Raw genomic sequence first — 24,412 nt, 5'->3', positions numbered from 1 at the left:
TGTATTTTGGACTACTTGAAGTCTGCTTAATAAAGAGTCATTAGCAGAAATCAGCAGCCTATTACAGTAGTCCAGGCGACTGATCACTAAAGCCTGGACTATATTTTTTTCGGTTGGAGTCAGGGAGTAGAGGAAAAACTCTTCGGAGCATTCCGATTATATGAAAGCATGAGCCAGCTGTTTGAGTCACCTGCTCTATTAAACTAAAGGCCTGATCTAGACGGATACCTAGATTTTTAACAACAGGCTTGGGGACAGGGTTAGGACTTAGATCTGATGGCCACCAATCAGGTGTCCACAGAAGAGGGGCCTCGCCAAACAGCATCACCTCTGTCTTTCCTACATTACATTGTAGGTAGTTATTTACCAGTCACACTGGGACACAGCTCGCATTCCATCACAAAAGGCCCGTTGAACCGCAGTTGTAAGTTTACTGAATGATAAGAGTAGCTGCGTGTCATTGGCATATGACACGGGGATGAACCGGAATGTCCTCAGGAGACCGGCCAAGGGGCCGACATAGATGTTAAAAAGTGTAGGGCTCAAACAGGAGCCCTGTGGCACCCCCTTGGCCAGTTCCATGGGGGTTGAAAGATACTGGCAGAGGTTGACACTCTGCAAGCGCCCCAACAGAAAACTCCTCATCCATGACAGAGCCGGTCCCCTTAGCCCCACCTCTTCCAATCTTCTAAGCATGATGTCATGGGATACAGTGTCGAACGCCGCGGATAGGTCCAACAGCACCAGAATCATAGAATGTCCTTTATGTAAATGTAAATGTAAAGTAAATGTAAATGTAAAGTATTTGTAGAGCGCACTGCTACCAAGCGGTTTCGTGGCGCTATTACTCATACCGCTGTGGAACCCTTCCTGGCTTTCCCTGTGAAGTGTCCACTCCTGGGCACTCCCAGGGTGAAGCCAGGCATCCTAGCGCTGTTGGGGCCGTTGTGGAGATTAAGCAAGCTATTGCCCAGAGTTGCAGCGTGGGACCCATGATTGGAATAGGCACTGAGGCGAGAATATCAGGTCCGAGGAATATTTTGAGCCCGAGACCCACCGAGGTGGGAATCGAACCCTGGTCCCGGACCAGAGCTCTGCATCAAGGTCTGCCACTCTAACCATTGAGCCACACTCCTCCACTCACACTATCAAGGGACATTCTGATATTATCGGTCACTGAAAGAAGTGCAGATTCGGTGCTATGCTTGGGTCTAAACCCGGACTGGAAGTGATCTAGACATCCAGTTTGTTCTATAAAGTTAGATAGATGGGTGTTAACGTATTTCTCCGTAAGTTTGCTTACATATGGAAGAAGCAAGATGGGGCGGAGGTTCGACAGCTCTGACCATGGGATATTGGAGTTCTTCTGGATGGGTCTCACCTGGGCCATCTTCCATTCCCGTGGCACCAGACCTTGTGTGAGGGAAAGGTTGACAAGGGACTGAACTATATGGCCTAGTTGTTTAACCAGGGATGGGATAATTTTTGCGGGTATAAAGTCAGATGGGGAACTAGATTTGATCTTGCACATCAATGCTTCAACCTCAGTTATAGTGATGGCAGGGAAATCACTGAGAAGCGCATGGTTGACCGATTTAGGAGCATGTGAGAGATCAGAGTTGCTCACCGTATTTCCTGTCATCAGGATTTTATCATATATCACCTCAATTATATGGGGAAAATAAGAGGAGATGTTGTCACACATTTTACGAGAGGATGATTCAATGCTTTCACAAGCCTTAGGTTTAATGAAGGTTTGTAAAATTTGATATAACATTTTAGATGAATTTCAAGATTGTGTTAATTGTGAAGATATGTGCATCTTCCGTGCAGTCTTAATGTTTTTATGATAGTTGGTCAAGGCGAGGTGGTATTGGTTTCTATCCACCTCAGTACCTTTCTAACTTCCTACAAGCTTGCTTTTGTAGACGCAGCTATTCTGTGAACCATGCTGTCTGGGGCTGATTAGGGTGGTTCCTGCATACTTTTGGAGGGGCTATCTGGTCGATGGCTTTGGCAATAGCCAAATTATATTTAGATAGGGCTATCTCAATATTGTCAGCATTCAAACGGAGGTTCAATGAACACAGTTTGAAAGTTATCTGCTGAGACCTTATGACACTGTCTTCGTGAGTAAGATGTAGCCGGGATCCATTTTTTGTGTGCAATCAGATCATGCATGTGAAATTCAATGGTGAAGTGGTCTGACCAGTTCACTTGTTTGGGAAGTTCACATTTAACTGTGCTAGAATTGGAGAATACCATGTCTAATGTGTGACTAGCTACATGTGTAGGGCCTGTATTATGTTGAACTAGTCCTAACAGAGACAGGTCGGTCAGGAGTGTCTGAGCATCCGTATTTTCACCAAATAGTAGGAAGTTATTGCCTGAGTTTATATGCGGAGACAGCAGTTCAACTAATTGCAGAGAGAAGTTTGCCACCGGTCCAGGAGGGTGGTATACCAGTGCCCCTTTCCAACATACATGTGCGGGCGCATCTATCCTGAAGACCAATACTTCCATGGTTACCGAGCTACATTGGTCTAAAACCGAGATGTTGATGTCATCTTTATAAACAATGGCAATACCACCCTCAATTTTAAGTGGTCTGTCCAATCTAATCATTTTAAATCCTTCCGAAATGCCTAATGCTATAGCTGGAACTGAATGAGGTTTGAGCCAAGTTTCAGTTAGGAAACCCAGTTCTGGCTGCGCTGAAGAAATAAGATCCCATACTTCCGTGGAATGTTTGGGCAAAGAGCGGACATTGCACAGCAGATTTTTCCACCCTCTCTGTATGGTGTCTGCGAGGGGCAGGGTAGTGTAGTCTGAATGAGATAGAGAAGCTTGAAACCGGCAGTATCGACATGAGACTGGGCCTTCCATGCATGACCATGAGTTTGATACACAGCCCGGGGCTGCTGTCAGCTGTAAACTAAGAAGAGCCTGTTTAGTATAGCTAATTCGTACAGGAGGTTTAGGATCAATGGTGGATTGACCAGGATCTCTGGCATCTGGCGTCGTCCTGGCGCGGACGGGCGCAGACGGGCTTGCCTTTGGTGCGCCCGCTTCGCGTATCCGCTGCGCGTCCGGGAGAACATCTTGTTTAAATCCCTTTCCGTCTCCCGCCAGCAGCCTGACAGCCAGCCGGAAGTGGGGGTGGAATTCCTGTGTGGGAGGCGTGTCCTGCAGCGTTTCTCCGTACAAGCGGCACAACAGCCGTGCCAGACCGGAAACGCTGAGAAAGGCACAGGACTCGGTAAAAACCGCAGGTAAACAAAGACACGTTTAAAAAGCAAAGTGATTTCCTAGAGCACAGGTCCAAATAAAAGTAGCCCCCAACTTTTTAGAGTCCCGTGGTTGTGCAAAATTGCAATAAGGTGCTTTTTTAAAATCACACAATTCAATTATAACATAGGATTAAAGGAAGAATTCCCCGTGTTTTTCAAGGTCCTTAAACCCACCAACAACAAGCAAGCAGACCATATATCCACCGCGCGCAGGGAGAGCCTCACGTTTAAATCCCTTTCTGTCTCCCGACAGCCAGCCGGAAGTGGGGGTGGAATTACTGTGGTGGAGGTGTGTCCTGCAGCGTTTCTCCGTACAAGCTGCACAACAGCCGTGACGGACCGGAAACGCTGAGAAAGGCACAGGACTCTGTAAAAACCGCAGGTAAACAATGGCACGTTTAAAAAGCAAAGTGATTTCCTAGAGCACAGGTCCAAATAAAAGTAGCCCCCAACTTTTTAGAGTTCCGTGGTTGTGCAAAATTGCAATAAGGTGCAACTATGAGCCTGATTAGGTGTTTGGTGGATGGGATACTCTGCCACGTATGTGATGGATATCCCATCTGCAGTATTAAGAGTCTCATAGAAAATAATAGAATTGCAATTTGTGGACAGGTAACTCTGCCCGTCAAACTTGTCATTAGGCCCTATATCTAACCGCAAATTCCCTACTGACCTTCCTTTCCTTCTTGCTCTGAGAACTACTCCCATTCCACTGGAAGGTCCACCTTAGCTTCAACACACGTAACACAATCATTCTGAAGCGTCTTCACGTCTGTTGGCCTGGAATGTGTCAAGAAAGAATCTGATGTCAGTGTGCAGGGATAGGCCTAGCCTGTTTCACTAGTTTTCTTCTGCCTGGCTGGGAGTAGCTTTTCTTTCTGGTCTTGCCGGGTGGGAGCAATATACAGTGTCCGGGGGCATGGGGTCCTCGAGACACTGTTTAACATTGAGCCTAGGGTTTGGGGGTCCCTCAAGCCATAACATGGCTTTGGCAGGAAGGCCCTATGCCCCAGCTCCACTCAAGCATTACCTGGGGCCTTGGGGAATGCGGTCTCAAGGCCCTTGTATGGCTCAGGAAGAGGGACTGCACACTCACTTCCCTCAAAAAGAAAAAAAAACAATGCATAGAACTCTTGGGCTGTGGCACACCCAGAGGGGTTTTAATTGAAAAGGATTGTGAATCTGTCTTTTTAAAAACATTTTATCATGGTTCCACTGAAAAAAAAAAGCTTTTGTCCCACTTGCTGGGTCTACCCTGCCCTGCCCCCCATATGTAAGTTTTTCCTCAGTCCTAAAATAGCTGCCAAACAGCTTTGTTTGTGAAAGGCAGCCAATCAAAATCAGATCTTATTTTTTGATCTGCCTGAGCTGTGGTACTACTGTGTCTCTATATATTCATACCTTTGTAACCTTAATTTCTCAAAGATTACTAAACAGATTTCAAAAAATCACAGGAAGCACACTTTCTGCCAAATTTGGTGTCAATCTGTTACTACGAAAAATGTCAAGGGAAACCTCATTATCCGACCATCCCCGTCACTTTTCTCAGTGTACACTTCACAGAACACCCCAACACACTCCATGAAGGAGATGAGTTGGCTTAACCTTTTTTGTGGAAAGTTAGTGAAAATGTGTCAAACTGCACCAAAGTTGTTAGCAAACCAAAAAAATCAATTTCCTTTGGAAACCTGGCCCAAACTATAATTGCACAGTGGCGACTGCCACTATGTGTATGTATGTATATATATATATATATATATATATATATATATATATATATATATATATATATATATATATATATATATATGTATATATATATATATACGACAATACTCTCTCCCCTTTCAAGGAAACGATGAGCCGGACATGCAACAAGGTGCTTTCGAAGCATTTATTCGAGCATTTGGGCGATCCTGTCGTGTTTCATTCCATCTTGGAACTTCTTCTGAGGTGAGCCCAGGCAAAAAGGAAGCTGATTACGAGTCCCAACAGGTGCATATCTTTTAACCCTTCTCGGCCCTCTAGTGGGCATCAACATGATAATATTTTGCAGTGCATGATGGTTAATGTGGTTTTTGTAATTCAGTCCAAAACATTACAAACCCTCCAGTGGGCTGCCTTTGTTCAATTTTAATGTCTGGGTGGAGATAGTCTCCAAAACCGTGTTGCTCCGCACTGCAGTCCCACTTTCAAGGATGCTGCGGAACCAAACCAGATTCCAGTATCTGGCAGCGTCCATTACCCAAGGTTCATTATTCACGAGTCACACAGGTGGTCCAAAGACTGGGTAATGGCGGCGCACTTTCTGGCGGTGCGTAGCTCTGCGGCAGGACCAAGCCGCTACACATGACAACACTCTCTCCCCTTTCAAGGAAACGATGAGCCGCACATGCAACAAGGTGCTTTCAAAGCATTTATTCGAGCATTTGGGTGATCCTGACGCGTTTCATTCCATCTTGGAACTTCTTCTGAGGTGAGCATAGGCAAAAAGGAAGCTGATTAAGAGTCCCCACAGGTGCATATCTTTTAACCCTTCTCTTCCCTCTAGTGGGCATCAACATGATAATATTTTGCAGTGCATGAAGGTTAATGTGGTTTTCGTAATATATATATATATATTTCAAAACAAAAGAGGCGGCACAATCAGGATGTCGTTTTTAAGCCTTATTTATTTCAAGACTTCATAAGGCTTAAAAACGACATCCTGATTGTGCCGCCTCTTTGCCTGGGTCAGGATCCGACCCCTAGGCAGAGCACACACTGCTGAGCGCGTCCGTATGGCTGATGGATCACATTGGATGTATATATATATATATATATATATATATATATATATATATATCCATCCTACTGGCGGTCGCCAGTAGTATATATAGTTAGGATTTTTTCTCTATGGGATTTTTGAAAATTCTATGTCTAATAACTTTGGCGTTTGTGGACGGAATTGGCTGAAATTTTCAGGAAAATGGCACATTTTGTGTCTGAGCAGCTCCTGAAAATTTGGGGGGGGTTTGTCAAGGGGGGGGGGCGAGAAAAAAGGGGGGTCCCAAAACGCGTTTTTCCCATGTTAATTTCCATAGGGCGGTTGGCCTCACTTTTAGCTCGAACGGCTGAATGGATTTGCATGAAACTTGGCAAAATTGTAGGGACTGTTAGCCCGATGTGCCTTTGCTAGGTCTCAATATATGTGCTCCAGTGGTTTTGATAAATTAACGTTCAAAAAAATATATACATCTGTGACAGCGCTCCGGGTAGCGCTCCGGTTCGCGTACTTGACGCGAAACGGAACTTCGCGAAGCTGATTGGCTCTCCGGTGTCTGTCAACATTCTAAACAGTCCGGAGCGGACGCCATCTTGTCTCTCTGTAGGATCGAGAGACAAGAGGAGGCCAAAACGAAGGGGGAAATGACCGTAAGGGGGCATAGTAGATCCTCCCTGACCCCCTAGGTTTGATGTGGAGGCTTTAAAAGGGCCCCGCGGGGCAAATAAAAAAAATATCTTTTTTTTTGCGTGGGGAGCGCCCGGTACGCTTTTGTGCAATGGGCGGTGGTAATCTAAATGATGAGGAGGGGGCGGGGGGCATCGCTCAAAGCACATCAGCATGCATAAACACGAAATTTTTTTTATCTACCACGTATTTGACTTATCTCCCTGAGATGCATTCCCTTGTGTTTCGGCAATGGTAGTCTGTTCATTACATAGATCGCCCGAGGGCGGTAGTACAGACCGCGCGTAGGAAAGGGTCAAAAGCCAGGGGTATAGGAGTATGTAACAAACGAGCCATTTAATTGAAAAAACTAAACGTGACAAACGGTTGCAGGATCATTGAAGGTTGATTTTTTAATTGAAAGTATAACAGGATCAGTTACAATAAAATCGTCTATACGCACACCATGGGCGAGTATCATGGGTTACATTACTTTGAAGCTTTATTAATACAATAATCAATAATGAAAAATCGACATCAATAGGGTTGTCCGTATTCCCAGTCAGTACCCTTCCCCGCCCGCCATGCGCGACTCTTAAGATCTGCGGACCTAGAACTGGCTGTTGTGCCGCGCTTCAAGCGGAGTAGAGCAAGAGGACGCTCGTTCAGAGTGCGTGCGGCGGTCCTGTGGAACTCCCTGCCCCCGGCGATTCGCGCTATGAGAGATTTGCTTTCCTTTCGCCGTGCGGTGAAAACCTTTTTATCCCCTTAGTTTGTGTACATACGTTTGTTTTTGGTTTTAGTTGTGTTGTGCAGTTGCCTTGTCGGGCGCCAGGACGCTCCTTAGCTGGAGCATCTGTGCGCCAAATAAAAACGCATAACATAACATAACATAACTAGAAAAGAAGACATTCTGGGCAATATCACCCTTGACGCAGCCCTTTATTCTACAAGATGGTGTCTTTCAAAAGCCAGGGGTATAGGAGTATGTAAGAAGAGAGTCATTTAATTGAAAAAACTAAACGTGACAAACGGTTGCAGGATCAGTGAATGTTGTTTTTTTAATTGAAAGTATAACAGGATCAGTTACAAAAAAATCGTCCATACGCACACCATGGGCGAGTATCATGGGTAACATTACTTCGAAGCTTTATTAATACAATAATTAGTAATGAAAAATCGACATCAATAGGGTTGTCCGTATTCCCAGTCAGTACCCTTCCCCGCCCCGCCATGTGCACAAAGACCGCATACATCCCCCATAACGTCAAGGCTAAGTAACTAGAACGTCATAAGGAGTTGCAAGTCGCTCCCATACTGGCGCCATTTTGGTCCAGAGTATACTTCAATGTCTCCAATAAGTAGCGGCAGGACCAGAATCCCTTTCGGCAGTTCTGGCTTCGTCATTACGAGCACTAGAAAACAAGACATTCTGGGCAATACCACCCTTGACGCAGCCTTTTATGCTACAAGATGGTGTCTTCCTTTCAGAAAATATTGTTGGCAGCATTTTGAAAGGAAAGATAAACAGCCGTTCTCCTAGTGAGTCTCACATTGTTACATTTATGAAAAATGTTGAAGAGTAGTATGTTGAAAATCTGAAGCCATCGTTCTACAAACTCTCAACCAGCCTTGGATGGAAAAATCCTGAAGAATGTACAAACTGAAAACCAGTTTGCATAGCATCAGCAGCAATACTTGAGTCAGCTTTGTGTGAAGCCGCCATCTTGATCCAATCAATACCGTCCCCTTGCACACATTCAGGGACCAGGCCGCAGGACGTGTCTTCAGGTCAAACGGATTGTGGGACAAGGTCCAGAATGGAAGAGTCACCAAAAGGCAAAAAGGCCCTAGCAGTCAAGCGTCCGAGTTCCAGGGTTGCCCAGAGCCATCCTTGCAGGCCAGGCCCAAGTCTGTGGAGCCGACCGCCACTTCCTGAGCTCCGTGGCAGCCGCCTCTCGCTGTACTGCAAGAGTGGGTGCAATTCATCCGGATGGCGGGTGAGACGCTGTAATAACAAGAGCAGGCGCAATTCAGCTGGCCGAGCGAGGCCCTGTGCCGCAGGAGCGGGCGCAACTCAGGTGGCTGAGTGAAGCGCTAGGGTGTAGCTGAGAAACCTCCACCTGGGGAGGTGGGGGAGGCTCGTTCGCGCCGCCTCTCCCTTCCAGTGCACCCCACGCCGTCAAGCGTCCGAGTTCCAGTGCTGCCCAGAGCCATCCTTGCAGGCCAGGCCCAAGTCTGTGGAGCCGACCGCCATTTCCTGAGCTCCGTGGCAGCCGCCTGTCGTTGTACTGCATGAGTGGGTGCAATTCATCCGGATGGCGGGTGAGACGCTGTAATAACAAGAGCAGGCGCGATTCATCTGGCCGAGCGAGGCCCTGTGTCGCAGGAGCGGGCGCAACTCAGGTGGCCGAGTGAAGCGCTGGGGTGTAGCTGAGAAACCTCCACCTGGGGAGGCTCGTTCGCGCCGCCTCTCCCTTCCAGTGCACCCCACGCCGTCTCCTGGCGCAGGTATATGTGATGGTTGGACCAGGGCACCGCAGGACGTGTCTTCAGGTCAAACGGATTGTTGGACAAGGTCCAGAATGGAAGAGTCACCAAAAGGCAACAAGTTCCGCCGGACCCCGGGAGCAGACCGCCTATGTCGGGGCGATCTCAGGCCACACCAGGGCAACAAGACTTGGGAGGGGGCAGGAGTCAAGCGCCCCCTCCGAGTCCGCGCCACCACACCGCCCCTCGGGGGGCCTCCGTCAAGCGGCTCAGGGAGGCACCGCAGGCAGCGGTTCTTCAGATCAGTGGCTGTCAGCAGCGATCGTTAGCGCTGTGGTTGCGGCCGGAGGCCCCGCCTAGTCAACGCCCCGGCCTCTCCATCTCATAGGCCGCAGAGTAGTCAGGGAGAAATCCCGGGAACGGCGGCATGCATTTGGATCGATGTTGCAGCAGGCTGCTATGTAAATAGTTATTTAATAAAATGTTTTACCCTGTTACTTTGCTGGTGTGTTGTATATATTTATAATATTTGCATAGGGTTTATCGTTGTTTTGGGCGGGGTGGTCGGCGGAGCCGAGCTGTCTTGCAGCCATCATGGCGTCGAGCTCAGTTCCTCTCACTAGTTTCATATTTCTCATGAGGGGTTGTTCCTAATGTTTCTATTTTAGCGAGGCCAAAAAGAGATCCCATTAGTGGCCTACTGATTTTGCTTGATTCCTTTTGTTGTTTCTAACGATTTTTCACTATCTGCAAAGACTAAACAGAGTATTGCGACTCTGTGCTTGTTTGTAAATAGAGAATGAACCAAAGAGAACCAATTCTAAAACAGTAAATGCTTGGATAACAATCAATCAAATGGAGAGGGAAGCAGGCACGACGGATTACAACGGGGGCAAAGGCCTGCGTTACCTACCCTTCACTATCTGCAAAGAGAGAATACTCATAAAAGAAAATAGGGGGGGAGGGGGGCAGCGTTCAAAGCACATCAGCGTGCATAGACACGAAAAAGTTTTTACCTACCACGTACTTGACATTTTAAAGCTTTTGATATTTGCTATTAAAAAACCATTGAAATTCACTGAAAAAACCATAGTTTATAGACCATATATAGTTAGGAATTAGCATTTACAAAACCTTGAAAATTCACTGAAAAAAACATGGGCTATAGACCATATATAGTTAGGAATTAGCATTTACAAAACCTTATTTTACTCACACAAAACCATTGAAATTCCATATATAGTTAGTTGCACTAACTATATATTGCGCACCCGCAATCCACTGATGATGATGTCACATATTACATCATTCATGACATGGTCAGTGACATCATTGAAACAAAGATTGCGGTCTGCGCGTGTGCACCCTCAAGTGCTGAGCACTTGCATCGGAAAATATATATATATATATATATATCCACACACACAGAAACATATGTAAGATTACCTTACAACCATTTGTTTGTATAGTGCTGTAAAGTCCCATGATCAGCATACTCCTGCCATCGAGTGTTAGACACGGACATTCGCAATGTGTTTTCTTCGGGTCACAAGACCTCATCCATTGTTCACAATGCAACCGTGCACTGGCTCCACCAAAGATAGAGGTCCTGCTAAGCGGGTGAGTAATGTAAGCGGAGTGTGAAGTCAAATAGAGAGTGTGGCGAACACACAAAAGAATGTTAAAGTACATTGACAACAACTGTAATTAACTCTTGTTTCTGGGGAGTAGGGTGGGAGCATGTGAATCTACAGCACAATATGCCATGAACAGATGGTTAGATTAAGAAATGTTCGTAGTGTATGTGACTGTAGAGACACATGCTCTGTATAGACTATAAAGCAGTTCCTCTCCAAAAATGGTGGCTATCGAGCAGATGTCGTCTATGTTTGAAAAAGTGTTCTTAAGACGACTTGGTCAACCAAAGACGGATGCCTTTTGCCTATTAGGGGTGTCCGTCTGGCACAGTGGAAATGCTGCAGTTGTGAGGCCATATAACAACTGCAGCATTTCTAGTCTGGTCCCTCATATAGACCAGGGTTTCATATGCATCAATCAACTAATGCGAATACCCCTATCTGCCGTCTCACCATACAAACATATTTGTCAATGGTTCAAAGGCCTCGGCAAACAACATGGGTGACAATGGGCACTTCGATGTGTACACCACTCCAACTCTCACTTGGGTAACACCACCCCTCCAGTCTAAGCTCTGGCCTCAGGATGGGATTTGATCCATTGGAAGACACCGGCTACAACATTTATTTCCTGCATCACCCATATATATTTCTACCCAACTGTATCGAAGAACTTTCCATGGTCAAAGGAGTCCACAACATATTCTCCCTCGTCTGATCGCAGGTGGTGTTCCATGTGCAACAGGTGACGCAGATCAACAATCATGGTTCTTTGAGGGATAAAGCCAGTCTTGGTCTCCGTTAAAAAGCAGGTGCATAACCACTGCAAACCTGTGGACCAGTAGTTTAATAATAATGTTAGGGTCCAAATTGATTATGGATAAATGTTGGTGGGAGTCCAGCTCAAACATGTTTTACCCTGAAATAGGAATAGTAATAAGGAATGCGTCTCTCATCATGGGAGAAAGGCATCCCTCTAGGATTTTCAGACTTTGCATTCCAACTAGGGCTGCACACACCTCTTCACTTGGAATAGTTTGGTCCAAATTCATCGAAAATCAAGACAGACCCGCTGACCTCAACTAAGCAGTAAGTCTGTGGTCATCATGCGACCTCATTTGTGTGTACACCCTTTGTAGATATGATTGGAATGGCACGGTGATGACGTCTTGAGTCTGTTGCGCTCGGCCCGCATCATCAGTAACAGATGAGATGAATGTTCCGTTGAGTTCCTAAACCAGACTTATAACCCTCTCTAGGTAGCTTCTGGAAAAATGTCTGGTGGGTGTATTTATCTAGTCTGTCCAGTTTGGGTGATGCTTTATGTCAACCAGAGTCTTGATATCCTACACCCCCACGCCCCCTTAAAAGTGGGGCATTTGCTATTCTACCTCAGTTAGTCTTAATCGCTCTTCCGATTTGTCCAGCTACACCCGATGGCAGCACCGTGGACCACCTCTGTCTTCGCCTCCCATTTGTTAACCCCATTTGCAGTGGACAATACTCGGTTGTGACCTTAAGAATATGGGCAGCGAAATCACCTTCTTTGAGGATTTTGGTCCACAGCCTTCAAAGTAGGGATCTATGAATATGTCCGGCTGCCGTGAGCAGTAACACAAAAGGGGAGTGATTATGCCCATGTAGCCACCGCAAGGCAGTCAGCACAGATCTCATGCCTAAGGAAAAATAAATCCAATCTACTGTAGGAGCCACGTGGCGGTTAGTAATACGAATATACTCTATCTTGCAGGTGTCTGAGTCCCCAGGGTTTGACCATGAGCATTTGATCAATGACATCTATTGGTTGGGTTGACATCTCAGTGTGAGATCGGTCCCATGACAGATTTCCGTCCATCGTATGGGAGAAAACATTATTAAAGTCTCCAGTCCACATCATTGTGGTGCCTAGATGAGGTCAAGTGAATTTCTAGATCCTGAGGATAAATGCAATGTTATCCATATTAGGGCCCTAGACATTGAGACAGAGAGGCAAATCTTCCAGGGTGCCATAATCAGATAGCTGTCCTCAGGGTCGTAAGGCGCCCCTCCACAAAATATAGTTGTCTTTTACACTTTGTGGCTAATTTAGCATGCTCCTGTGAAGTTAGGTGCATTCTTGAAGAAACACTATGCCAGTATGTTGCCGCTTAATGTAGAAGATTCTATGTCTTGTAGTATAGTTCTTTAAATCCAAGACATTCCATTTTAGTAGTTTAAGGTCATGCATCATAGGTGGTGTACAGTTTCACAGGTTGTGTCTATAACACACCCTTGTGCCACCACAGGATCAAAAAGGCAGAGTCAATAGCTGTTTCACTGCGTATAGTGTGTGCATCATATCATGCCTCTCCTGCCACGCGCTTGTCAATGAAAACCTTACACACCCACACACCTTCTTCAGCCACTAACTTTTAATGAGAGACTGATAATGTGTGAGTCAAACATCTTAGTCCATACGCATCCTGAAATGCAGTGCATTAACAACTTTACTTCAGACAGTGCTATGTAGCTCACATAAATCTTCAAAGTCCTGGTCCATAGCACCTCCTAACAACAAAACAAAACCAAAAATAAACTTAACCAAATAACAGATCATTCCACCTATATAAGACAAAACAACTTCAGACCATCCATACTGCCAGAACCATAGGTCTTACTTCCTCGTGGTCATTGAGGCATCCAGTGGAGGAGGGTTCATGGGTCAAATTGAGGGTGCGTAGCCCTGCCATCCTCCAATCCTGGTTGAGGGCACACATAGTTCAGGAAAGCATTCCCTTCTATTACTTAGCAATTACGGTGCCATTAATGACAACCACAATGCGCTCCGGAGACCCTCCAGTTGCGTGGCTGTGCATATCTCCGACAACTGTGTTCGGGAACTATTTGTGTGCCGCATTGTGCATCTTGTGCCCCTATGGTTGAGCCAACTGTCCAGTCAGTCCCAAGCAAGCTTAGGAGATGAGAAGAAGTATGTCTTATTATCTTTTTATGACTTTAGACTTGTCTGGATAGAGTAGCATAGATTTCAGGCCTGCTACTCAGAGCCTTCCCTTCCCTGCCTTACACAATTTCCTTTCCTGCTGGGCTGTCTGGTGTATTATGTGTAGATCTGCATCATTGTTCCCTCATAATGTGCTGTGCTGCTATGGTAGGTCCACTGCAGGCTGGCATCCCTGTCATGGCGTGGGGGGGGGGGGGGGGGGGGGGGGGGTGATGTTCATGTCTTGGTGGTGGCGGAGCGGCACCACCACCCTGTGTTTGTCGAACAACATAAACGTTGGGATGGTACTGATCTGATTCCCCGCACCCCTCAGGAGATGTTGACCTATAGCTCACAGTGCACCATCCGAAGCCCTAACCTTAGAGGGTAACAAATGTGTGTGTAACCTCAGAACATCACATTCCTGATCCCCCAAGGAAATTGTGGTAACAGATCTAAAACCTTTTCTTTTGTATTCTCATGCATACCCAAAGAAGTACACAAGAAATACTCAGCAAGGCTTTACAATATTTATTATGGCGTTGTGATTCTTGCATAAAATACATGCGCTGCGATTATAAATGGAATGAAACAGATTAGCGTGAATAGCAGTACTAGAACAGTGAAAAGAATAAACATTACCACCATTGTGAGAAGACAGTGAATTTATGCAGGCATATAAGTACTGTGCATATGTGTATTCCTAACAAGCGGTCCCTAATCTAGCCTTGCCCAAGGTGGGTCATCTGCCAAATCCCTGCACAGTGGACTAACTTCCTGTTATCTGTGGGTGTCATCAGGCTGTACATCCCTTGTGTTGGTACGCAGGAATCAGCTGTGCTGGAATTCAGACATGTGGTAACCCTGCAGTGTCAACTGAGTGCTCCTCTACTCAAACAAGGAGGTGGTTGTGTATTTATCACAACAGAACCCTTGTGGCTATGTCGCAACCCCTGTTTAGGCTGCAGCTGTTTATTCTAGTAGTATATCAGTGTCATCAATCAGACAAATAACAAATATGATATTTTGCAGTGAACTTTATGCCTCGTACAAAATGTCCAAGGTGTCTTGATAATGTACACACGAATGAGAACTATAAGCAATGCAGATTCAGAGAACGTTATTTTGCATTCACACACACACAAATGTAAAAAGTCATTGTGTGTAAAAGAGAAGGCAGCTTAAGAAACGTGAGCATGTAAATGGAGGTGTTTCTGCTAGGCTTATCCTGACCATATGATACTGAGAAGTAGTTGAACAGACCCTTAGGTATTAACACAGCTAGTATACAGTCTGCAAGAAAGAGTACCATTGATGGGCCCTCCACCTTCTCTAGAAAGCCCAAAAAAGCTAACATAATCGCGCTCAGATCTGCCATATGCGTCCTCTGCCCTCTACTTGTCGTCTCTTGAAGCTTGACCACCGTTGCACGCATCACTAGCATATTTGTCTGGATCGTGGACTCCGTGTACTCCACAGCCTTTGTCAAAACCAAGAGTTTTTAAAGGTCTGTTCTCACTAAGGTCAATTTGATTGCAATAGTGTATATATTATGATCCAAGGTCTGGCGTGAGTCCTTGATTGCCCGCCTCATATCTGGGGTCATCAGCTCTACACCTCCACTGTTCCAGACAGAGAGTGCTACGAACGTCTGGACGCCACAGTGTATTGCTCTATTATCTTGCTCTGTGCCAGTTTACAAGGCTTCTGCCTCTCCATACCAGAGCCAAGACATCCCCAAATGGAGCTTCGGAGAGCTCCGCTATCTTGTGTGCCGGCCTGCAGTCTCCCCAGAGTCCATGGTAACAGTCATAGTCACTAGATGTTATAGCTACAGGATGAGGGTGCCCCAGCGTAGGAGCACCAGACAGGTAACAGATGTGCACAGTGCCCACAGTTGGTTTATGCTTCAGGGCTTCCACACCAATGGTTATTCATGAGGCCTGCTACTTCACATTCCCCAACTCCAATCCCATATTATACTTCCTGGCTCAATTAGTCTAAAGGATTCCAGGAAAACATCCATGGAGCATGCTTGCAGAAAGTGGACGAGCCAAATAGCAACCACTCTGCTCCATCACTGCTGTAATATTAGCTGCCCAGGGCTGCCAATGTCAGCAACAATTGTCCCTCAGCACAGCACACCAGAAATGCAGGTGTGCCCCGCTGGTCACTTCCTTGTCCTCCTCAGGCAATCACCCAACAGTCAGCTCAGTCGGAAAATCAGAGCCTCAGCGCCATCCCTCAGTTTCATTCCAGTCACCTCTACAAACGCCCAGCAAGGTAACATCCACTTGTTGTGGATGTCGCAGGGACAAGAAGAGCAGGCCAACCCGCCTTACAATTCAGCCGTGCCAACTTCAATTTCATATGGATAGTTTCATTGGAGCGTAGGAGTGCCCTCTCTCTCACCAGAGGGCCAACGGAGCATTCAGGAACAGTTCTAGAGAAAGACGCACCTCCGTCATCTCCAAGGCAAATCCTGCTGCAACACATCCCTTCCCATGGGGTCTCAGGGTACAGTGATCACATAGCTGGAAGACTGCAGCCCCTCTGCACTGAGCCTCCATTCGAAAGATGGCCTCCCAGTCCTGCAGCAATCCTCTAGGGTGCTGCTGTCTTGGATCTCCTAGTGGCCTCTATGAAATCACGATATCCCCCTCCAGGGCACAGCCAAGAGGCTCATTAACTCACATATACAGCAGTACAAATGTCCCTTATTCAGGTATCTGGTCATTTCAGAGTCGGCTGGTAGTTTTGTGCAAAGTTTTCTATGGATGTTATTGTGAGCCACATGGAGGCAGGCAGAGACGTGTCTACTCCACCATCTTGACGGCCAAGCCTTCATGTTTCATTTTATAGAGCATTTAAGTCCTGCTATGTGCAAGGAATCCAGAAAAATTGAAACCAAAAAGCTTGAAAGATTGGAGTGATCTTTATGACCTGAAAAACAAATGGGTGCCCTGAGTAAGCCCTTCTAGGGAACATAACATTTCTAAATGAAAGGAATCCATCGAATACCAACACTGCATTTAACCCATACTTAGAGAATACCGGAATAATACTAATACTTTCACATTGAATGTTCTCCAACAAAAATGGAAACTTGCACAGAGCTCCTCTTTTTTTTAACCTTCTGTAAAACTGTAGATCCAGCAACTTTGATGTCCTCCTTAAGTAAGTAATATTTGTGCCAATAAAAATTACTCATATCATCTAATGATTAAAACAGAAGGCTAAATGGGGTACTAGGAATATGAAAACGCGCTTATGACATTTCACAGATGTGTGTTAAGCATTTATCCACTGTATAAAGCGTAAACTATCAAAAATAAATCTTTTCATAGTACAGAAGGGCAATTACCTATTAGTTTATGTATATGGTTATTTGGGTCTGCTGCGGCCTGGATCTGTCCTTTCAGTGCAGTCTCTTTTTCAGCAGAAAATGGAGTGAATCCGTGATGAGATAGACAACTGTTAACTTCAGCACATATCTTCTCACTGATAGTAGCCATAGCTTCACTTAAATTAAAGGAACTAAAAAATAAAAATAAACTGTAAATATAACTAGTAAGAAATTGCAGAAATAGAAGCATGAACTTGCAGAGCTATAGCAATAAAACTATTCCACCTCTACCATGTCGTCACCTAGAACTTCTTGCAGGGCAACTAAGCATGTGGAAATTATATAACTAAACATCCTTGGTGGTCCAAGGGTCTTATAGACATATTGAACAAATTACTTACCTTCTGTAACACTCGTTCTGGTAGAGACTTTTTAGCATCAGAGTCTGCATATTTTTCATATTCTCCGGGCATCAGTCTGAATCTGGAAAAGTTTTAGCAGTACCTCGTGCAGTAAATTGGTACCTTGAGGCTCCACATGGATGCTATTACACTCCAGAAATGACACGTAGAGCCTATATAGGCGCCATCCCTGCAAAGGACGTCAGTTGCTTTTGAGGATGTCTGCGCGCCCCATGCAGAGCCCCAAGAGAAAATTGGTCGAGAACAGAGTGGGATCAGATCTGGGAGGGTTGGTAAGGAATGTGTGGCTAAATAGAGTCTCTACCAGAAAGAACATTACTGAAGGTAAGTAACTTATTCTTCCAATAGAGATTTTTAGGGGCACATTCCTCACCCTTTCAATAAATACCAGAGCAATAACTATTCAGAGGTGGGTCTGCCAATGGACTCAAACAAGTAAATCCTGCAGGACTGAGCATTCACACTGCCCCACTCAGTGAACTTGACTGTCCAGGCAACAGTGCTTTGTGAACATATTGAGGGACGCTCGGTTAGCTGCATGTCCAATGTTCAGGACAGGGCTTCAGCGTACTAACACAGTGATAGCAGCTTTGGCCCTGGTAGAGAGAGCACAAAGTCCTTCCAGAGGCTGCTTTTTAGCCAATGCTCAACAGATCTTAAATGCAGAGCACGATCCAGTGGGAGATAGTTCTCTTCTGTACAGTTTTGCTTTTTTTCGTTCCAGCAAACCCCACAAAGAGCTGATTGTCCATCAGTTGTTCTTTGGTACAATCTATGTAGAAGCTCTGTTCTCTGTTGTGGTCCAATCAATGAAGTCTCTCCCCCTCCTAAGAAGGATGAGGCGGAGCATGGAACGCCAGCAGGGTGATGGTTTGACCAACTTCGAAAGGCGCCACTACTTTTGGCAGAAATGTTGCCAGAGTCCGTAAAAACTGTTTGTCTGGTAAGAAGGTGGTGTATGTTGGCTTAACAGAGACAGCCTGAAGCTCACTTACATGCCGTACTATGGAGAAGAGGAATATAGTTTTGCAAGATAATGAATCATAAGGGGCAGGTGTGAAGAGGCTCGAAAGGAGTGCACATCAAATAGGTGAGGACCACATAAAGGACCCATTGGGGCATCACAAAAGTAGAAGTAGTAACAATATGATGTAGCCCTTTCAAAAATATCATCACAACTGGTGACTTAAACAAGAACAGCTGATCCGGCAAACATAAGAAGGCTGAAAGGTAGCCTTTAACTGTACCCAAAGCAAAGTCTTGCTGGGTAAGAGACAAAACAAACAGAACACTAGAAAAAGTGGCCTTGAGGGGGTCTATCTTGTGTGTCCAAATGTGTCCAAAGACAGGCGTGTAGAGTTTTTGTTGAGGGTTGCCTGGCTGCCAAAATACCATTAACCACTTCTGGAGGAGGGTCGAAGGTGTTCAGCTGTCACTGCTGCATCTCCAAGCATGAAGGTTGAATTTGCAATGGCCAGAGTCCCCTGCCCTGGGACTGCGACAGCAGGTTCTCCTGGAAGCGTAGCCTGATTGGAAAACATATACCCAAGCCCAAGAGTTCTGGATACTATACTCTCCAATGCCAATCTGGTGTCACTACGATCACTTTGGCCCAGTTGGTCATGGTCTTCTTAAGAACTCAAGGCAGGAGTGATATCGGTGAAATGGCATCCAGGAGTCCCGAGTTCCACAGGCAGAAGGCATCTCAGAACGAGAGACGCCTTGAAAACTCCAATGCACAGAAGTGCTGACATTGCACGCTCTCAGGGGTGGCAAACCAAGGTTATCCCCATTCACAGAAGACATTTTGCTCCTCCTAGGGGTGTAACTTTCATGATGCAAGAGGTGTTGATGGGCGAGGTTGTCTACCCCGCCATTCAAAGATCCTGCCAAGTGGTTCACCACCAGCAAAATTCCTTGGGGGTCCAGCCATTTCCAGAGAAGCAAGTCATTGAGGCACAGTGTCCCAGACCCTATCTGCCCTGTTGGTTCTAGTACCCAATCGCAGTGGTGCTGTCCATGAGCACCTGTACCAGCCTCCTTTTGATGGACAAAAGGAAGGGTTTCAAGGGTAATGGATGCCCTGAGCGCCAAGAGATTCAATGGAGACGGGACTCTGTGGGTGACAAGAGGGCTCTGATCTCCACGACTTCCAGATGACCATCCCAACCTAGAAGCAAATCATTAGTCACCAGTATGAGCTTCGATCGGTGTAGAGAGAAGGGTATGCCGCTGACCCAAACACGTTCCAGCAATCAACACTGCAGGTCCTTTGCAGTCTCCTCCGAAATCTGAACGTGGTGGGAGTGGTCCCCTTGATGTTGGGCAAACTGGATCTTCAGATTACATTGTAGAGTCTGCATATGCCACCTGGCATAATCGACCAGCAGGATGCAGGAGGCCATCGGCCCCAGTAGCCTCAGAGTCAACCTCATTGAATTCCAAAACCGAGCCTGAAAGATCAGGGTCATAGCCTGAAAGTCCTGGACTCTCTTTCCCGGGGTAATGGCACGAAACCGAACCATGCCCTGAATGGCTCTGATGCACCCCAGTGATAATCGGAAGTTCCCTGTAGTCTAGAGGTGGCAAACAATTTCCTGGGGTTCATTAAGGTAAGGGACGAAAGGAGCTCCTGACCTTCGAAGGTGTGCTGCTACCACTGTCATCACTTTCGTGAACACCCGGAGAGACACAGGTGAGACCAAAGAGCAGCACTACAAACTGAAAATGCCCTCTCCCACCACACACCCCAGGTAGCGCTAGTGGGCTACTTGTGCCACCAAATTTCAATGAAAGTTGGAGTAGCACCCCAATAAGCAGTTATCATCAACAAATCAGATGGCCAGACTGGTGGAATAAAATACATGTTTGCCAAACGTCTTAACCCGCTTAGATTCCCTGTCGAGGGAGCGGTAGGAAATGTGTTAGGATTAGATCAGCTCGTGGAAACTTGCCCCACTAGGCTTTCAGGTGAAGTGTCCTGCGAGAGAAAAGCAGGGTCGCTTGGAGCCGAGAGATGGCACTTGGCAATTTGTCGAGTGAGTGGTGGGTCAGAACAAGGTTTGACGCAATCCCTCACTAAGGTAAGCGTCAAAATGGAGAAGGGGCTCAGAAGATGTTTGTGCCCACTTTTAATGGTCACCAGGTGTCACTGCTTGATACTTTTTAGAAAAATCAGGTAACACACGGTATAAGTGGGAGGATCTTCACAGGTCTGTGTTTGAGTGTTTGAAATTTTTCGGTCTTTAACCACATGGCTGCTGCGGGGATTTTTGCGCTGTGCTGCAAATTGCTCTTTTGCTGCATTTATGACGAGCTCAGCTCGTCATCAGCACACGACACCCGTGGGTGATGACGAGCTGAGCTCGTCATCAGCAGCGAAAGGGTTAAATAGAACTTTCTTTATTTTAAATATTTTGAAAAATTGTTTCTAAAAAGTGATCTGACTTAAGGGTGGATTTTTACAACAATAGTAGTACTGATGACAGTGTCATCTGTTGTGCTAAAAAGGGCTTGAAAATTGTCACCTAGAAGGTTGCAATAATATCCTTTAGAAAGAAGTTAGGGTGGTTTTTTGAGATCTGCATACCACTATAAAAGATTTTTGTATGGTAAGAGCTTGTAACTAGCTAATTCACCAAAGGAAGGTAATGGTGACAAGGAAGTCTACTTTCAATTAAAGGAACTGGAGAAGGCATGAGTGCAAATGTTCAAATGGTTGCCCAAAAGTCTGGTAAGTCAGGACTATAATTAGGTTCCAAACTTGGCGGAGGGGCGTGTGGAGGTATTACCCTTTTGAGGCCCTTCATAAAAGCTTTGACAACTGTTATTCTGAACGGAGAGTTATGCTGTTTGTTTTGCATGTGAGCAGGGATTGCACTTCGGTGGAGCCATAAACATGTATTAGCTAACCCTGCTTTTTTAGTCGCTATGTCATTACTGTAGGGTTAAAGGGTTAGTTTTATTGGTAATGCAGTAATGGGCAAATCTTTGCCATTTTGATGCAGAGCAAGCGTGTGTTGTAGAGCTTCTATCCTTCCAAAGGATGGACATACATTCTTGTGGTAGGTGCAAATACTCCAACTCTAGGCTTCAGGTGCCACATCGCAAGATTGAGCTGTGCTGGGTCCAGGTGCCTGATCTGACTCTGTAACAGTATGAGTAGATGTAGTCTGTGTGGGTGTACAGATCCTTACCCTAAGGAACATCAGAGAGCAATGCACAGAGTGGCAGAGACATTATACATCAACTTCAATGGCTTTGAGAAAGCGTTTAACAGTACTCGTTGTGACAGCCTCTGGCATATACTGAGAGCCTATGATATACCGCATCAGACAGTTCTCCTCATCAAGATCTTTTTTACTCAAATTCTGTTTATTGTATATCCAAACATCAGTACATACATAGCACAGCACCAACTTTAGAGGAAACGATCTATAGGCAGTCTTGACTGAATTTCAGAATGACACAGGAAATGTCTGCACTAGCATTTGCTTTAGAGTAATAATACATTAGACATGCATGAAATATAGCAGGCTTCAATGAGATACTGTCTGACAAATGCACAATAATTTAGCGGCAGCATAGTATGGCTGTGTACATAAATTTAAAAAAACGAGAAAGACAAGATTAAGCATTCATTTAAAACTTTGAAGTATCCATATTAAACATAAAAAGAACATGTTGACGTTTGTAGCAAGGAGGGCAAGCAAAGGGGGCATGGTGTCACGCGCGAAGCGGGGGGTAAAGCACCCCCCCTTTACCAGGTCTCGGCCATCACAGAAAAGTAGGGTATGAGTGGTAATCTTAATCACAAAGCTGGAGCATCTGGAGCTTCACAGGACTAAAGCAGGTGAACTCTATGCGCATAAGGTACTGAATTAGAAGCCTCCATAAGCGTTGGAAGGTTTATTCAGTTTTTGCCAAATTGTGCGATATCTGTTCCATAACTAAAATATGCCAAACACAGGTGAACTATTGTGCTTTTGAGGGAGGGGCTGTCTGTTTCCAGATACGTGCTATAAGCTGCCACTCCGCTAGGAGCAAATGGCTGATAAGTTTCCAGTGTTCATGAGCCATTGCCTGTAGAGCCATGGGCCTAATGCCCCAAATGCCCGCGAATATGAGGACGGGAGCGGGTAGCCTATAACATCCTTAATGTGACCGAGTATCTCTTTACAGCATGTCGTAATGACTTTACATGACCACGAAATATGTTGGAAGTCCCCCTCCCTCCAACTATTTCTATTTCTATTATTTCTATTTAAAAATATTTATAGAGCGCACGTACACCAGCGGTTTCATGGCGCTAGACTGACAGAGAGCTAAACATGGGGGGAGAAGCTGGGGGAGTTAGTTAAGAAATTTTGCAAAAAGATGTGCCTTAAGCTGTTTCCGGAACAGTAGGTACGAGGTAGAGGCTCTGAGCTCCAAAGGCAGTGAGTTCCAGAAGATCGGGGCGAGGGTCGCGAAATTAGAGCCTCCCCATTTCTTCCTCCGGAACCGTGGGACCGTGAGAAGTGATAGGGTAGAGGACCGCAGTTCCCTAGTGGGAACATAGGGAATAATTTCAGATGAAATGAAAGCCGGGGCCGTGCCCAGTCGAGCCTGAAAAGTGATAGAGGCAAGCTTGAACTGGACACGGGCACAGACCGGGAGCCAGTGTAGGGATTTCAGAAGGGGAGTGACGTGATGGGATTTAGGGAGTTTAAACACCAGGCGCGCCGCCTGGTTTTGGATCTGCTGCAACCGCCGCAGACTATATGCAGGGATACCTGCATATAGGGCGTTGCCGTAATCCAGGCGGGACACGACCATGGCAAGGGTAATCAGTTTAAGTGCATCAAATGAAAAAAAACGGGACACCTTGCGTATGGTGCGCAGTGCCAGAAAGGAAGAGGAAACCACAGAGCTGACCAACGCAAGCAGAGAGAAGATGTTCCCAGGTAAATGACGGAGAGTCGGGTCGGTGTGGTACCACTGAAATATCAATTTGTAAGCTGTTTCCTTGAGAGAGACTGCAGTAAGTTTTGGTTATATCTCGCCATAGAGTCTCCCATTTCTTGGATGATATATCTACCTGGGTTGTGGCCTGCCATGTTGACTGGTAGGTGTTGGACTTGGCCCATTTTTCCCCAAAATGTTTTGCTTTTCACCCTCCTATTTTAGGATGTCTCCCCCATGGTAGAGAAATGCCTCGGCTATGTGTGGTGTGAGATGTCATGTTAAATGTAATACAATGGTGTGCGCACCTATATTTCCCCAATCATAAGAATGTACCCTGGTAACATGCTGCGTTTAAAATGGATGCCATGGCTGTGTGTTGTGCCACCTGACTGTGGTGGGTTAGCAGTCCAGTTGTTCCGTTCCCAGCCATCCCAGCTTTTGGAGGGAAAGCCTGACACCCAGGGTGCTCTCTTCCTCCCCCTGAGCCAGTTAGAACCAGTTCCCCAGACGCTTCTAGAAGCTTCTGACACTGTCTGGTAGGTGGGGTGAGGGGCGTATAAGTAGGGGGGCTGTCCAACCATGTTCTCAGACAGAGCAGGGACATGAACGTGAGGGGACCTGCTGCCAGGCGGGTACCGCCACTTGGGCCTGTGTGCTGGACCCTGCACCCAGCTGAAACCCCTCTGCTGTCCACAGGGCTAGTGAAAGCCCCACTGCAGGAGTCAAGGATGCTGTAGAGGAGGAGTGCACTCTACAGAGGAGGATGGTTTCTAAGACCTACCGCCCTGTCCTGATGAGTGCCCACTGACTGCTGACCTTGCCCAGTAGTGACTGCTGCTCTGCTACCTGACCCCTGAAGAATGAATGAGCA

The 24,412-nt window shown here is 46.1% G+C and overlaps 1 protein-coding gene across 1 annotated transcript in view; it reads right to left on the bottom strand.

Annotated features, from left to right (window-relative positions):
- The window catches only part of TCP11L1 (t-complex 11 like 1), a 233,844-nt gene that overhangs the window by 6,098 nt on the left and 203,334 nt on the right, over nt 1-24,412 (bottom strand). The window contains exon 9 of the mRNA XM_086955862.1: nt 17,192-17,364. Coding sequence (XP_086811988.1) covers nt 17,192-17,364 — 173 coding nt within the window. The remainder of the gene's footprint in view (nt 1-17,191; nt 17,365-24,412) is intronic.

The sequence above is a fragment of the Lissotriton vulgaris genome, chromosome 2_1 (genome assembly GCF_964263255.1).
Source record: "Lissotriton vulgaris chromosome 2_1, aLisVul1.2, whole genome shotgun sequence".
In the NCBI taxonomy this organism is placed as follows: Eukaryota; Metazoa; Chordata; class Amphibia; order Caudata; family Salamandridae; genus Lissotriton; species Lissotriton vulgaris.
This window is presented reverse-complemented; position numbering and strand designations above follow the sequence as displayed.